This window comes from Pipistrellus hanaki, assembly GCF_964339955.1.
Source record: "Pipistrellus hanaki genome assembly, chromosome: 6".
NCBI lineage: Eukaryota > Metazoa > Chordata > Mammalia > Chiroptera > Vespertilionidae > Pipistrellus > Pipistrellus hanaki.
The window spans coordinates 51,244,880-51,263,321 of record NC_140508.1 but is presented as its reverse complement, the minus strand read 5'-3'; the positions used below and the strand labels follow the sequence as shown (position 1 = coordinate 51,263,321).

Sequence of the window (18,442 nt, the reverse complement as noted above, 5' to 3'; positions counted from 1 at the left end):
TAAAGTATCAATCAGACTGTCAAATTACAGCGGGGATGTAACATGGGAGAGGTGGGGGAGATAAGAGATCAGCTGAAGGACGTGTATGCATGCATGTAAGCATAAACAATGGACGAAAAACACAAGGGGGGGGCATATATGGGAGTGGGGGGAGGGGGCAATGGTAAGATATGTACACATATACCTTAATAAAAATATGTTTTAAAAAGAATCATGCTCAATAAAATACTGGCTTAAAATTAATGAATCTTAGAATGGAAAATAAACTTACACTTTTGTAACACATATATATACTAACATTTAAAATCCCTCTACTACTATCATGGGAATTCCCTTTTTAAGTAGCAAATATGGTATTTTATCAACACATCCATAATACACTCAGAAGAGCAGTCATTTTGGAGGGCGAGCAATGGAGTAAAAGGCACCCAATGCTCCCATCTTTTCTGGGGAGACACACTAGCTATGTCTGCTCAGCAAGCATTCTTCAAACAACAGATAATCAAGGCAAGACAAATAAAAGCAGCATTGGAGTAATACAAAGAAATACACTAAGTTTTCATACAGTTGGCAAGGACAATTTTTTAAAAGCCTCATAATGGGGCTAACACTGATCAACACATTACCCCAAAACTACATGGCTAAAGATATGCATACTCCCAGACAAATATTGACCCTGCTTTACAAAATTCCCACTGCAAAACTTCCCCTGAATTATGTGAGGTTGTTACAAAATATCGCACATATGCGATGGGAATTTCCCAAAGAGAAAAAAAAAAAGATAGGTGAAGAAATAACAGTAGGAAATAAAACCCCTCCATGAAGTCCATTCTGCTTTCTGGAGGTGGAATCCAATTTTGGCGCTTGAGCTTCTCAGCAATGAACACAGATGAAAACTCAATTCTATCCACGATGTGCTAACACATTGGCAGCAAACTCATTAGTCAACAGAGCCAAATATCAACAATACAACAACTGAAATTTCTTTTGAGAGCCAAATTTTTTAAACTTAAACTTCTTCTAATGCCACTTCTTCAAAATAGACTCGCCCAGGTTGTGGTATTTTGTGGAAGAGCCACACTCAGGGGACCAAAGAGCCATATGTGCTTGCGAGCTGCAATTTGCCGACCATGGTGCTAACACAAGACCTAAGGGACAAGTTGTTTCCTAAAGGCACACCTTTTCCTGGAATAAAGACTAAGGAGAAATCTTGAATATCACAGGATGATACGGCAGGAGGAGGACCCTGAGCACTAACTTTTCAATAAATATATGGGTTTTATAAGGTTACTTTTTAAATTTAAGTCATTATCATATAAACTAAGTACAAAATCAGTTTTATTGGAGGGCAAAAGATAAAAACAATGCAGTGAAGGAAAGCAGCCTCCTAGTGATTGGCCTAATCCAATAATAAAACTGACCTCCCTTTAACAAATGAATGGAAGGAATCAGAATCCTAACAGTAAAGTAAACCATCTGAGGAATACAAAGGACCCAGGCAGTCCAGGTAGGATGGCCATTCTCTATGGAAGCTGAGGAACCCATGGATTGATAAGCATGAAGAGGACTTCTATCCCCTCAGAGATGAGCCCCATGAATTCCCTGTGCGAGGTCCAAACACCTCCCTCAAAAAATCGAACTAGAAACTTCAACAAATAAAGTAGGAGCTGAGGTCCCAGAATTCTATAACACTGGAACTTACTATTGTTAATGTTCACTAAAAAGTCTATAATATAAATTAGAAAATAGCGATTTTAGGAAGCAAACGATTGTCATAAAGCAACCACAAAACATCTAAATTATCCATTTAAATTTAGAAATACTTCCTATGTGCTGACAAGATGACTTTGGTAAAAAAATATATATATATACATATACTTATCTCCTGTGTTCCTTAATAATTTGTCAGTTTAATTCAGAAAAATATAGAAGGAAATTTTCTAAAAATAATAATCTTGGCTAGCTGAACTGATGTGACCTTTCCCTAGCTTTCCATGTAAAGGTAATTAATGAGCAGGGCTATCTGCCTTTTTAAACCCTATTTGCCACAATAAGACCATTTCCAATAACCATAGCATCCTATTTGTAAACTGGATACTGTCTAAGGATGGAGAAAAGGGAGAACATAGAAGAAAGATAGTATTACACTCATGCAATAGCAATATTAAGTCATTAAAATCTAACAATCTCCCTCTCATTGAAATAAGCAACCTAAATGAAAAGAACTAATATGTTTGTCCTCCACTTTGGCTCAACAGAATTACTTGTTTAAGTATTTTTTAAACCAGAGAACATCCTAAAAATATCCTAAATTTGATCATCATGAAAAGAAAAGATTTCCAAATATCAGAGTAAGGGAAGAAGTGACAGTGTAGACCAATATAAGCAGTGGATTTGGGGGAGCAGGAAATAGGAAGTGACTGACATGAGGGGCAGATGACACGGAACAATATATCTCTATGCATGCATCCATGAGATTTAGCTTCCTCTCAGTATTCACCTTGCAGAAATTCACACAGAATAAACACTGAGGAAAACTAGTGATTCTTTAATAAAAGGAAATATATGCAGTAATAACAACTTAGCCAAAGGCAAATTATTTCTTTAAAATGGATAGTAAAGTAGCCGAAACTGGTTTGGCTCAGTGGATAGAGCGTCGGTCTGTGGACTGAAGGGTCCCAGGTTCGATTCCGGTCAAGGGCATGTACATTGGTTGCGGGCACATCCCCGGTGGGGGGTGTGCAGGAGGCAGCTGGTCGATGTTTCTCTCTCATCGATGTTTCTAACTCTCTATCCCTCTCTCATTCTCTCTGTAAAAAATCAATAAAATATATATAAAAATATTAAAATGGATAGTAAAGTGACAATAACAAGAGTTAATGTCATATTATGAATTCAATCTCTTCTGAATTTAGAGTTGTTATACATGGTATTATTTTCTCATTTAAAAGTAGCCTAAATTTCTAATTAACACAAAGTATTGCTAGCCAAGTTCCAAGGGCAATTGTGTGTACGTTTATATGTGCTTTTCCCAGGAATGATGGGCTTAGGATTTTCATGTTTTAAGAAAAAGAGTGAGGCTTACATCTAAACTGAAAAACAGGAAACACTGATGATACTTCCATACAATTTTACATCTATAATAATAAAAGGGTAATATGCTAATTTTACCGGACATTATTTCCAAAGTCCTTCCTGATGAAGCTGGGGCCGGAGGGAAACCGGCCTGGTCCCAGGTGCCTGCATTTGGCCTGGGGGAAGCCAGCCGGGGTCCCGGGTGCCTATGGGTGGCCCAGGGGAAGCTAGTCTGGGTCTGGGTGCCTGCGGGTGCCCGGAGGAGGGAAGTCCAGGTCACGGGTGCCAGTGGGGGCCAGAGGGAAGCTGGTGCCAGCAGCCATGGGAAGGAAGGCCTACTCTTACATGAATATTCATGAATAGGGCCTCTAGTATAAATATAAAGGTTTTGAGAAAAGAGAGAAAAAAGGAGACCAGATCAATGCTAAAAGACTCACAGAATTTCTGTCCCACAGTAAGACTCAGTGATATTTAGTACATATGAGACTGCATGGGAAAGATTTTACTTCTCAGTAAGATTGAAGGTACTGATTTAAAAAAAAAAAAAAAAAAAAAAAAAAGATGACCAATCCCAAATCCCAAATGTCTGATAAAAGGGGAGAAGCTAGCACCAGTGATAGGGCTGAGCCACCTGAAGGAAGCCTGGGGGAAATGCATGCCCCTGAATGAAAACACCAGCCCTGAGCCAGCCCAGGGGCCTTAACACAGCCCACAGCTATATTGACAATAAGACACACAACCTTCATAGGCTCCTCCAAAAACTGTTTCACACAAAAAAATACTAAAGTTTTGATGTGGATATTCATTAATAACTGGAAAAACAAGTGTATTTCTTTTCATTGTGTAAAAACTTTTAGCTCTTAGACTCTCTGATGCAGGCATCACTTTAAAATCCTTTCCTGGGCCCCGGCCTGTGTAGCTCAGTTTGTTGGGCATCATCCCACCCACCAAATGGTTGCTGTTTCAATTCTGGGTCAGGGCACATCCTCAGTAGGGGGTGTACAGGAGGCAGCAGATGGATGTTTCTCTCTCCCTCTCCTTCTCCCTTTCTCTCTCTCTAAAAATCAATAAACTATTCTTTAAAAAATAAAATTAAAATCCTTTCCTGGTACAAGTGGCTTCAAGAGCATGTCAGCCTTGTTCCTGAGATGCTGCCAGTGTGGCCTTTCCTGACGGAGTCCTGACACCACAGAAGCAGTGATAAGGTTAGAAATTCTGAGTGATCATCTCCCCTCCTCCTATTCACATGGTCACTCACAGCCAGCTGATACCCGAGTACTGGACTATCAATGTCAGTGCTCTCCACAGTCAGGCCTTCACACAGAGATACTGATCATGGCTGTTTCAATCGTGGTAACTGCTAATGATTTTAAAGTCATAAAGATACTATGGCTTACTATACAAAAAGAGAATTACTTTATTTAAATAGGGAATACTTTAGAGTAAAGCTGCAAAATTAATTGGAGTTTACTTTAAAATGTGAATTCAACTATATTTAGTTATTTACAATTAATTGTATAAGATTTCTGAAATATGGCAATGCACAACCTTGAAATAAATTCATGCAAATTAAAGAACATAAAAGTATGTTCTTACACAAACCATCACTTCAGGAGGTCCTGGTGTCAAAAAAAAATATATTTGAAGTTATTTAGTTTTCTGTTGCTAATCCCAGTCATGCTAAGAAAATTTATTGGTTCATCAAACGATAGTGTAAGTATATGAACTGATTTGTAATAAATTATCATTTTTGCATACATCAGTCAAAGCACAAGGCCTAAATACTTGCAAACAAAATGCATTATTAATTTAATGTTCACAGCCTATTTAGCTAACTTCTATTACTATTTGCTGTAATATGCAATGCATAAAAGGTGAGAATCAAATTCAAAACATAAAAAAATAAACCGATTAAACTTTCCTAAAGAAATTAAAATATAGCAAGCTTGCAAAATTATAGCCAAGACATTAATGTTTTAAATAGGTAAGAAAAAAAATGTTTAATAACTTAATTTAGAGAACAGTTATGCCCAAAGTGAGGGTTCAGCATGCTGGTAGTTTCTTTGTTTCCTATAATCACTAAAAGGCATTGATTTCCTCAAGAAGGAATGGAGGAAAGTGGACTAGAAGGAGAGATCCTTTTGGCATTTACTGTGCTAGGTGCTGCTAATTAAGTCTTAGTCTTCTCCAGCTACGGACGTCCACTGGAAACCTATACTGCTGCTGAGGTCCTGGCATTTGAACTTAGCATTTCTACGCATCAGAGGGAATGTCATCTTATAAACAGGTACCATAAACAGAAAGTAACCTGAAGCTCAGAGCTTTTAAGAGGAAAAGCAATACATTCTAAGATGCTTAGTTTATATAAACTTGAACTACTCAGAAGGTAGTAATCCAGAAGATGGGTTGTACTCTCCAGCTGATATTCATTTCCTGATTTTAGGAGAAAAATCATGCCAGTGATGCTGAAAAAGAATATCATATCTCTAAGGGGAGAAAAACATGAAATCTTTCTCTTGCCTCTTTTTAGACTCCCTTTATGTATTAGAGACTGAAACAGGTAAAAGCAAGAGAGTGTTCCTGGAGTGTACAGGAAAAGATAAAGGGAAAAAGCAAATTTCTACCATAATATATATATGACATCTACTCTTTTTGAAGCGCCTGGAGGATAAATATATGTATAAGATAATAAATTACATAGTTGAGTTCAAAATGTATACTAGTTATATAGTAGGGAAGTATTTTCTTTTTACTAGCCATCTGATCTAGATTGTTTTCATTCAAATTTATTTGTGAATAAAACATCCTAGGTACCAATATGTATAGATTCTCAATGTGTGATAATATAATTAGAAGAAAGAGCAGTAGAATTGGATTTAAAAAATTACAGTTCTAATATTTGAGATATTGAATAAAAAATTGTATATTCCTGAATCACAGTCCTTAGACCTATCAAACTAGAATAATAATACACAGTCCTTAGACCTATAAAATTAGAATAATAATTATTCTAATAGGGTCATAGAATAATTAATTGAGATAATCCACGTGAAAGCAATGAGAATCTAGCAATTAAAAATATTTTGTTTCCACTTCTTAAATACTTATGAAATATAACTTTGAAGTCATAAAACCTAATTCACAAATTATAATGTAAATAATATAGAAATTTTTTGAATTTCAAGAATAATGCATCCAGGATATGTTCAAATTATAAATTTTGACTCAAATTAAATATGTAATAAAGAAAAATATTTTTAAAAAGGCAAAAAGTAAACATACGGAACATCCCATTTTTTGACACAGCATTCATGTCCAAACTAAAATGCTAAAGAAAATAACATGCCTCCAATAGAAAAGTCAAGTTAAATTCCTTGTAAACATAAAAAAAAAATACTTTAAGGGCATTTTAAATTTTAAAAAGGCAATTAAACATTTAAAATATGGCAGAAGAGGCCCTAGGATATATTATGACAGAATAAATTGCATGATCATTGACATTTTAAAAGAGTATTAAAAACAAACAACTTTCTAGGAGTATCCAGAATTTCTTGGAGAATTTGAGGAAATCAGAATACCTGCCCTGGGTCTGACTGGCTGCAGGTGTTAAAGATTTAAAAATTTCAGAAGTAGCCATGCTCACCTGGTAGCTGACATTACGATACTGCAGCTCAACTAATACGATTGACTCTGGGTGATGAAGCTAATTATGATACAGTAGCAAGAAAAAAGAAAGCCTGGCAGTTGATGACATAATAATTACAGTGTTATTTTTCATGACATGGCAACTGTAGTATTATTTTGGGAATGACAAAGATGTATTTCTTTAATATTAGCAATGTTTAATTCTACAGTAAGAATTCAAAAATGTTATTTTAAAACCTCAAAATAAAAATACAAGAGGAAAATAGACAAAGTGTAGTCTTACACACTTATTTTAAATCATTCAAATGTATCAGCAGAGGTCAATTCCCTCTAATTTAACTCTTCTATTTGAAGGTTGTTTTACAAATTCACAAACTCAAAGTTCCTCAAATCCTTTCAAATCTTAATATGGCATTACATTTTGGGGGAGAAGGGCATAAAACATGATATTCAACAACAGAGTACCACAAATGCAAACCATATGAACAGACTTGAAAAAATTCTATAAGTCACCTTATTAAACAAATTCTGAAATGAAAATATATTGATTTTTAAAATGAATGAAAATTACCTTTCTTTGGGTGTGCCAACTCCATGTTTGCCTAGCAGATGAGTATTTAAGTGCTTCTTCATTACAAAAGCAACCCTAAAAAAAAAAAAAATAAATAAATAACAGTAATTATAAAACTTGACTCTCTGCTAGAATTATGTACAAAAAGTATTTAAAAATAGGCATGTATGTATGGATGTAACATAATGCAGATTACAATGGCACTCTTGCTAAACAGAGATCTGCATACAGAACAAATTTACTGTAATATTTGGAAGTCAGAAATAACTGCATTTAAGTGACTGGTTCATTTTCTTATGTGACCAAAACAATGATTTTAGTTTTTTAGTCATTGTCTTCACTGTCGGTTAGGAAGCAAGAGAAAGCAATATTTCAATGTAATAACATTCACTGCCCCCTAGTTGATCCCACACTTCAATCACAAGATGATTTCGGAAAATGTCATTTTATTAAATATTTAAGGGACTGTAAAAGACAAAATGAATAGCTTTCATGGAGTTGCCTTAAAAACATGATAATAATTTGAAGAGAGGTTTTTAACAATGATATAAATGTTTATTGTATCTGCAGTACAGGCAAAAAAAAAAAAAAATGTGCTGAAGTACCAAGAACATATGAATCACTAAAAAAAGAGTATTACCTGACATGCTATCTTATTTTATACACAAATCAGCTCACTTAATCCAATTTTGTTGACATAGATATGAAATGGACAGGAATCTGCAACCAGTGCATGGAGCAACATTCTTCTACTGAATATGGTGCAACATCGATTTAATTACATTCTGTGATTGTTTAAAACAATTTAGATCTCCCTCAGAAGCATCAAATTCAAATGGCTCTCTTCATGAGCAAAAAAATAAATTTTACTCTTGTAACTTTCAGTGTAAAAGGGCTTGCAAACATTTTTGTTAATTATGTATTACAGCTGTCCTTCATAAAGTTAATTACTAGTAGCTGAAAGGCAACAGAATCTATTTGCATATGTACATGAAAGGCATGACATATGCAAAAATATGATTTTAATTAGCATTCTATGATATGAGGGACTACAAATCAAATTGGCATGTTATAAGATTCTTAACATTAAACACTGAATTCATCTGGACATGTTTGCACAAACGGGCTTCATGAGACTGTGAAGCACTGTGGCCTCTGGAAGAGATGTGTCAAAAGCCACAACTCAAACAATTCCTAAAATTGCGACTGCTTCTTTTCTTTTTATGTATGGTTGATCTGGTTATCTTCCTATAATATTATGGAACCTCAGTTTTGTGGCTAAAATAATATACATTTTTTAAATGATTATGACTTAATTATTCAAATAATCCATCTCTATACACTGAAAATAATGTTCATTATATTCCATCTAGTATATAATTACTATGGACAACTATAAATAACTAATCACATCATTAATCATTAAAATGAAAAAATAATTATTATATATGAAGAATCAAACTGTGATGATATTAAAGGGTTAGCAAAAATAACAGTACAAAATATCCTTTATTTGTTTCTGCTTGATTTGGACAAAATAAATAACATTTTTCATTTCCTTAAGAAAGAATACAGTAATAACAACAGTCCATTTAAGTCATAACTTCCCTACTGTCCTCTATTTTCTTATAATTAAAAAAGCATAAAGCTAATAGCAAAGAGCAAAGGTTAAGAACCCAAAGTTGCAAAGCACAGCTTATTTACATGAGCAAGTATAATTTAAGAGACTTGAGCTTAGAAAATGCAGTGCAGTTTAAAAAGAAAAAAAAATTACTTAAAATGTTTAAGTTTTAAGAATTGAAACAAAAATATGATACTGCATAGGAGAACAAAGTACACAGGGAGGGACAGCTTCCACCTAATGGAAGATGCTTACATGATCCTAATGAATAGCTATAACACTAAGTAAGTGTTGTAGACATTAAGGGTGGGGAATTTATAATCCTAAAACACACTGAAGTTATAGTCAAATGCAAAATATTTATCCATCCAAAATGTGATTTAAAGTAAGTAAAAATTCTTTAAATTTGGTCCTCAGAAAGCATGAGTAATGTAAAATTCTCAATATCCTCTCAGTTAAAATCCTAAACCAGGAGTGATTTAGGATTAGCAATCATAGAATGCTAATTAAAATAAAATCATCAACCCCAACCTCTATGGACATAATACCGCCAACATGTCATGTCTGAATGTGGACTACCCTTTACTACCATTCTCACAGATTTGTTTTAAAAGTTTTAACATACTCACTGTTTTGGAAAATGTATAATCTAGATACCATGAAAAGTAAGACAAAAATAATCCCAAATCAGAAAAGTTCTGCTCCTGCCTTCACCCATGCCCTCCTTGTCCCACGCACAGTGAGCGCTTCGAAGTGGGCAGCTTCAGGGGATGGGATGGAAATCAGACCAAGTGGGGCCTTCGTGGAGCTGTCCTTCCATGGCCTATAGCTTCTCGACCGGACGGAGCAGCTCTAATGCTGCCACACACCGGGCAGACCAGCAGCAGGATCATGTCCACAGTAACACCTGTGCGATGCTAGCAGCATTCACAGCAGCTGCATGGCATCAGTAACAAACAATCCAAAGTCCCTGCCTCAGAAAACGGAAAGGCCAATGAGGGAAACACACAAGAACAAAAACATATAGCTCTTAAACAGTGATAATGGAAGGGAAAAAACTAGAAAAGGAAGATCTGAACTATCAGGAAGGGGATCAAATTTTACATGTGGGTGGCTCAGGAATGTGATTTGTGAATAAGATGAGAGGCTGGGCATGGCAACAGCAGTGAGCAGCAACCCATAGAACAGCACCCAGAGACCGAGGCAGGGGGCCTGTAGGACCCAGTCTCAGAGGGAGCGATGCAGGGCAGAACAGTACAACAGGTTCGGTGAGGGTGTCAGCCTCTTGGCCATGACAGCCTGGGCTTGTACCCCGAGAGAGAAGAAAAGCCTTGCAGCCTTCAGAACAGAGGAGAGATATGCAGACTCACATTTTAACAGATTCCTAAATTAGAGGGAAAGGGAGAAGAGAGAAAGGAGAACAGTGAGAAAAGAGGGGCGAATTAACTGTCTCTTGCAATAATCCAGGCAAAGATGAAAGTAGCTGGGACCAAGGGCTAGCAGTGAAGAGATCGAGTCAAATTCCAGATATATACTTGTGATTAGAGCCAACCAAATTTCCACATGGATTGATGGGAAGGAAAAGAAATATTCAAGGTTTTGGCCTGGAAATACCAAACTAGAAGAAGAATGCCAGTCTGAAACACATTTAATAAGAAAGCCACTGACATCCAAGAGAGATGTCTAACAGGAGGCCAAATCAACGGTCTTGAGCTTAAGGGGAAACCTAGGCTAGAAATGTATTCTCTGAAGCTATCCATCGGGCAAGTGCCTGACAACCTAAAGAAACACCTTGAAATAATAAAAAACAGTGTTTCTTAAATATGATGGATTTCCAATTATATATAATTGCCTGAAATAACATCACTTAAAACTGTTTTTGGTATCAAAGAGCAGCACAGTAATAACTTTTACATTCCAGCTAAGATTTCTACTTTTCAGCAGAAAACCTTCATATTTTATATCCTAATTTTAAAATAAATTTTCCTGCACATAAATCCTATATAATAAAAGCCTAATATGCAAATTGTCCCCTCAGGCAGTCGTTTGACCAGGAATTTGACCGGGAGTTCAACCTCTCACTTTGACTGACGTGCACTGACCACCAGCAAGCATGGGACATGGCAGGCTTCGGCAACATGGTGCTGTGCTGGTAGCGGGCAGCAGTGGAGGTGCTGCCAGCCCCAATGGGCCCCGAGGAGAGTGGGAACAGGACCGAAGGATGATGGAGTAGGTGAGCAGGTGGCACCAGTCCATGGGGGGTGCAAGTGAGAACTCAATCACCCCGATTGATCAGCAAGGAGGAGTAGGGGGTGTTTGTGCTGCCACCTGGCTCCCAAGAGCTGAGGGTGCCGGCCCCAATCAATTGCCCCACAGGCAGAATGATGGAGCAGGTGAGGGAGCAGCACCAGGCCAAGGAGAGGTGACAGGAGGGACTGCAGGGCTGCAAGCTAGGGCCTGATCTCCGCAGGCCACCCCCAAAGGACCCCACCTGTGCACGAATTCATGCACTGGGCCTCTAGTATAATATTAACCTCATTCTTCAGTTGCTTAGGTTTTATCACTGTGGAATTATTTCCACTTGAGAACCACAAAAGATTATCGACTAACCTATTAAGGTAAATAAAATGCACCACTGTAAACGCAATTAGAGAGATTCGAAGGCAACAGACACCCAGCATATGGGAGGTCCCTGAACCCTACTCTGTCTATATCAGGTTTAACTCAGGGACCAAAATCAGGTCTGCAAGATTATGATGTAAGACTATCATGATATCAGCACATTCATTTTATCTGCTGAGTAACTGACAGTTCTCCTACTGGTCCCCTCCACACCACAGCCACACAGGGCCCAAGATACCTGTCAGTACAGGTGAACAGTCCTCAGTCACTGCTAAAGAAGCAGGAAACAAACACACAAACCAACAAGCAGCAAGATTAGCTGGCAGAGGCAACCTGAGGATCACATAAAACAGTCACCTCTACCCCACTCATGGCTGCCTGTTCCTCCCCTCCACCCCCCCAGCTAACTTGGAAAGGCTGCTACACTGGGCTGACTGGAGCAACCCTCGTCCCTGAGGAGTAGTTCACAGACATGCATACAGTGAGTGGGGGGGGGGGGGGGGGGGGCATTGCAAAGGCGGTGTCCCGTCATGGCTCTGCCTGCTGTGACTCCTATACCTGAGTACACTGAGGACATTCTGAATGGCAGTTTTCTCAATTCAAGTGTGAGGGAAGCAACTCTTCCTGTGAGTTTTGGGAAGATGAAACAAAATAAGGCAATACAATGTTGAATGAAGGCAGGTGAAGTCAACTTAATAAATCATAGCTAATATTAGCACTGCTATTTATACTCATGCCATATGCGGTAACATCTAGCAAAAGAACAGTTTCAGGATTTCAACTCCAAAAGCCTATGTGCCTTAGGCCAGTTCAGGCAGCACCTTACATGATACACAGATCAGCACCAGTGAAATTGTAGGTGATGTGTGCAAGACAAACTAGAAGATCAAGATGCAATGTGACAAAGCCATCACCTCAACCACCACCACCCACCTATGTGAAGAGCACTGAGATGTGAACAAGTACTCTGACTCATTTACATTAGATACCTATTTCTGTTTACATCAATCCTCAAAGTGAGGAGGCAACAAAAAGTAATAAAGGTCCCCAAGATCAAGTAATAGCAACAAGCAAAGAGTAAGAAACAACTGCCCAGCCAGTGTGGCTCAATGGTTGAACATCAACCTATGAACCAGAAAGTCACGGTTCAATTCCAGTCAGGGAATATTAAATAATGAAGAATAATAACAATCCCCTTCCCGTGTAAGTTCTAAATATACAAAAATCTATTTAATAATGTGATCTGGCTTTTAGAGCAAATGTCACTTGCCATTAAAAATATATAGAAAATTTTGCCATTTTGTGTAATGTCTTTTTTATGATTAATAAGATATTACCATTCTGAAAATGACCGTAATGAATAGATTATAGTTTTACATGTAATGGTATAGTTATAAAAGATGGATGAGTTATAGATTTTCATACTGCGATAAGTGCATTCTCCGAGTCACTTACTCCACATCACTTTCATAGCAATGGCTCCTGAAAGATGTCCACACCTTAATCTCTGAAACCTGTTGGGTTCCATGGTAGGGGTGAATGATGGTGGCAAATCCCACTGACATTAAAGTAGGGAAATTTCCCGGGATTATCTGGGTGGATCTGGTATACTCAAAATGTTCTTAAATGTGTTAGAAGAGGAAGATGGAAGAAGGAGTCAGAGAAAGAACTGACTATAAAAGCAGGTCAGAGATGCTCTGCTACTGGCTTTGAAGATAAACTGGACTATTAGCAAGGGAATGTAGATAGTCGCTCGAAGCTGGCATTGTGTTAATGCCCTGTACTCTAACAATCATCTCCCTGGGGTTCTAGTGCTCATTAATTAGAAATTGTGACCACCTTGATGATTATCATGGACTGCAAAATGGGAGTGTTCTAATTCTCTCATTCCACCTACCTTTATTAGCTGGCTTTCTTCTATAAAGAATTTCATCATTTTCCCTTCTGTCTTAGATACTCTCTCACCCTAACTCTCCTTCAAGAGCATTTTTAATGGACTCTTGAATTTTCATTTCTATTCCATGTTTTATAATAAATTACCACAATTATGGTTTTTAATTCTCAAACTACCCCCAAATAGGCTAGTGGAGGCCCTTTAAAGCTGGCTACTATGTCCTTTTGACATCTCTCCTTTTAATGTTCAGGTATTTCCCTGTTTCCCAGCACAAGGTATTCCAAGATCCTTGTGTCCTCTCTTTGCTGTAGATCTGGAATCAGTCTCACTTTCTAAATAAAGAATAGGATCTAGATTTTACTGCTTCTGGGTATCACCGAGTCCAAGCCTTTCAATGCAAAAACTAGGAAGTAAATAAATCCACGAAGTAATCACTATAAGGTGGGCAGAAGAGAAAATATAAACAGAGGAATTCAACTGCTATGTACCAAATACAGTAATTTGGTCCATGAGTGTTTATTAAGACAATCAATTGCATCTTTTCATTATTCTAAAACAGTTTGTCATATATTTTCAAGTGTCATACAAACATCTGTTAATAAATCACATTTTATATATGGAAATTGTGAATAGACTGCTCACTACTGCTTCCTTAACCTTCTAATAACCTACTTCGAGTGCTGGTTCTTCTAAACCACTTCTGATTACTTCCTCCTTCTCACTATCACCAATTCTTGTTCCTGCTCACACCCTCTCAGAGTGATACTTTTATTCACATGCAGTTATATTTCAAAAGCATAACTCATTTTGCGGGCTTCAACACATTGCCTCATGGTAGATGGCTGTCTATTCATGGCCTTTCCAAGGGCACTTCTTGTCTGAAATAAAAGACACCTTAAAACACATCTAACAGTCATGATCTTCCCTCATAATGGTCTCCTCCCGACTACCCTAATTCTATTGACCGAACCTCCTTCCTACTTTAATGATCATACTCTCGAAACCATAAGTCATTCATAGACTTCACTAATCCTATATAATAAAAGGCTAATATGCAAATTGACCAAATGTTGGAACAACCAGTCGCTATAACACACAATGACCACCAGGGGGCAGACACTCAAACGAAGAGCGCCACTTAGCCAGAAGCTGGGCTCTCGGCTGGTGAGTGCAACAGCAGAAGCCTCTCACACCTCCACAGCAACACTAAGTATGACCACAGAGAGTGGGGCTAAGCCATCAGTCAGACATCCCCTGAAGGCTCCCAGACTGTGAGAGGGTGCAGGCCAGGCTGAGGGACCCCTCTTCCCAGTGCACAAATTTTTTGGGCCCAGCCTCTAGACTAGACCATTTAATCAGAGAGCAATAGCTGCAAGGTGTTCACCACCATCATATCATTAGTCTACAAACAGGTTCACACTGAACCTCAGCCCACAAATATGCCCTAGGTTCCTTTCTGAACTGAATAAAGCACCAAGTCCCAAGCAAGTCAAGGTTAATCTTCTATGGTCATTCTGAACCAGGTATTCCAATTTCTGGAATATACCCTCAAGAAAGAATCTGAAATAAAAGCAAAAAAGGCTGCATTACAACAAAGAGTGAGGACAACCTAAGTAGTGGCATGATTATCTTGGACTATTATGCATCAAGAAAAAGAGCAAAACATTTCTCATGACATGTAGATTTTAAAAGGACCAAATTATTACACACAATGTAATCCCATGTATGTATGTACGTATGTATGTATGTATGTATGTGCATTACTGTGTTCTGATATACAAACATAAAGAACAGAAGCAAATAATAGTCAAATTTGCGCTCACATAAGATTCAGTTTTCAATTATGTATATTCTTCATCTACAGCTAGTGGCCCAGTGCACAAAATTCGTGCACTTATTAAAAGGGACTTAATTAGAGGAAATATTTTAATATTGCTAGTTGTCCTTTCTCTATAATAGAAGTGTCAGAGATGAAAGAAAACTAATAAAATGTATATGAAAATCTGCCTCTTGTCAGAGTCTGGGGTCCACCTTGGGACCTAGAGTCAAGTCCCTGCCCACCACCCACACACACTTTGAAAATGCAAGAGACTCAGACCCAGCCAGCCTCACCCTTGTCAAGCCCCTTCTGGGCAGGGGGTGCAGCCTCAGGTCCTCCAGCCCAGCACTAGGGTGGGGACGGGGATGGCCTGAGGTCCCCCAGCTGGGCACTGGGGCAGGGGGGAGCACAGCCTGAGGACCCCATCAAGCCCTGATGGGCAGGGGGTAGAGCCTGAGGTCTCCTGGCCTGGCACTGGGATGAGGGGTACGGCCTGAAGTTCCCCGTCAAGCCCTACCTGGCGAGGAGCATGGCCTCAGGCCCTCCCCCCACATCAAGCCCCCACTGAGTGAGGAGCACGACCTGAGGTCCCCATCAAGCCCCTTGGGGTGGGGGATGCAACTTGAGGTCCCTCACCCCAACCAAGTGCCATGCAGCCTCAGATACCTGCTATTCTGTCATGACATTAGGGCATCCTGGCTAATTTGCATATTCCTTTATTTTATTTATAGAAGGAAAGATAGATGATAGATAGATAGATAGATAGATAGATAGATAGATAGATAAGTAAAAATTAAAAAGGGGAAAATACCATGATGCTTTATTTGCCTTTTACACATCATAGGCACCTTAACTGACTCCTCACAACTGAAGGAGTGAGCTGCCTAAGCATGTCAAACTGTGGCCCATGGCCCACATTCGGCCAACAACAAATACTAACTAATGATTACTCATTTATTTCAGCCCTTTGTATTCAGCATGTCGCTTTAAAAATAAATCCATTTCTATGAAAATTGAAGCTTTTGTGTTTTTTTCAGCCCACATAAACTTAACCCTTGTTTATTTGGCCCTTATTAGTCTGAGTTTGACAGCTTCAAGGCATTATCAACCCAACTTCAGAAAAAAGGGAACTGGGGCTCCAGGAATATAAGTGACTTTTGACTTTTACAAGAAAATATGGCCAAGGAGCTGAAAATGCAAAAGTCATATTCATGCCTGGTGACTTTTATACAGAATTCTTTCCCCCATTCCACACCTGCTGACTAATGAAATATATCCTCATAGAAAATAAGAAAACCAAAAAGGTAATAATACAGAATTAAAGGTTTCACAAATAAAATCATTACAGTAAACAGTGTTCTATATGAAAATGAATCTTTCCAAACTAATGAGTGAAAAACCAAGTAGCTAATATAGAAGAGATTTTTTTAATTCTCTGAGATTAGAAAAAAATGCTCTTAAGTTTGAAAAGAAAATATTTCCACATGATGACAATACAAACTAAAATTTGATGATCTGTGGAAAAGGTCAAACAAAAGTAAACAGCATGCAATCAGTTAATAAGAATAATTATGCTTAAAAAAAAACATAAAAATGCTGATCATTAGCCTATCTAATAAAAGAGTAATATGCAAATTGACTGTCATTCCAACACACAAGATGGCTGCCCCCCATGTGGACATAAGATGGCTGCCACAAGATGGCCAGCAGGGGAGGGCAGTTAGGAGGGACCAGGTCTGCAAGGGAAGGCAGTTGGGGGCAATCAAGCCTGCAGGGAGGCCAGTTAGGGGTGACCAGGTCAGCAGAGGAGGGAAGTTGGGGGTGACAGGGCCTGCAAGGAAGGGAAGATGGAGGGTTCCAGGCCTGCAGGGGAGAGCAGTTTAGGGGGATCAGGCCTGCCGGAGAGGACAGCTGGGGGGGGAACCAGGCCTGCAGGGGAGGACAGTTAGGGGTGACCAAGCCTGCAGGGGAGGGCAATTAGGAGTAATCAGGCTGGCAGGGGAGCAGTTAGGCATCAATCAAAATGGCAGGAGAGTGGTTAGGCTGGCAGGCAGAAGCAGTTAGAGGCAATCAGGATGGCAGGCAGATGAGCATTTGGGAGCCAGCAGTCCTGACTGCCCATTTAGGTCTGATCCTGGGCAGTCGGACATCCCTCAAGCATTTCCAGATTGGAGAGGGTGCAAGCTGGGCTGAAGGCCACACACCCCGTGCAAGAATTTCGTGCACTGGGCCTCTAGTTAAAACAAAACCAACTGAATGAGACTGCATTGGTTTTATTATTTTAAAAATCAAGATAAAATATTTTACTCTCCAGGTGTCTGAAATCAAAATCACACTATGACTGCTGTTGAAATATAACATATGCTATACAATATAAAACAAAATCTAATCCTTCATTTATGTAATAAATAAAATGAAATGTATTTTATACAAGTGTTAACACCTGATAATTACATTTCTCACTTTTTTATCAAATCACTGCTAGGGAAAACCAAGTGCAGTTGACCCTTGAACAACACAAGAATTAGGGACATCGACCCTCCATGCATGTTTGACTCCTCCAAAACTACTAATATTCTCCTGTTGATTGAAGACTTATTGATAACATTAATAGCTGATGAATATAGTTTGTATTTTATATGTATTATATACTGCATTCTTAAATTCTAGAGGCCCATTGCAGGAAGATTCCTACAATAGGGCTTCCTGCTGTGTGCTTTCCTCCTCCACTGCCCAGCTTGCTTGCTTCTTTGAAGCTTCGCTCCCTTCTGCAGCACTTGGCTTCTTTCTATCCTATCTTCTGTCTTCACTCTAGCCTGGATATGCAAATTAACCACCATCTTGGTTGGGTTAATTTGCAAACATACCCTGATTTGCTGGTGGGCGTGGCTTGTGGAAATAGTGAATGTGCGGTCAATTTGCATGTTTCTCTTTTATTGGATAGAATAATAAACAGGAGAAAAGAAAATCATAAGAGATAATAAATTGACTGAATTTTTTTTAATTCACATATAAGTAGACTCCCATATAAGTGCATCCATTCAGTTCAAATCCCTTTGGTTCAAAGGCAAACTGCATTGTCTTTCACTATTTCTCAAATGTCTCAGGACACAATTTTTGGAATGCTTTTGCCCCTTTGGTTGAAATCATTAAACAGAACACATGACTTCCACATCTAAAAAGTACCCTTGTAAT

The 18,442-nt window shown here is 38.5% G+C and overlaps 1 protein-coding gene across 1 annotated transcript in view; it reads right to left on the bottom strand.

Moving 5' to 3' along the window:
- Positions 1-18,442, bottom strand: part of ZNF407 (zinc finger protein 407) — a 361,659-nt gene that overhangs the window by 208,828 nt on the left and 134,389 nt on the right. The window contains exon 4 of the mRNA XM_084887160.1: positions 7,292-7,366. Within this exon, the coding sequence (XP_084743286.1) occupies positions 7,292-7,366 (75 nt within the window). The remainder of the gene's footprint in view (positions 1-7,291; positions 7,367-18,442) is intronic.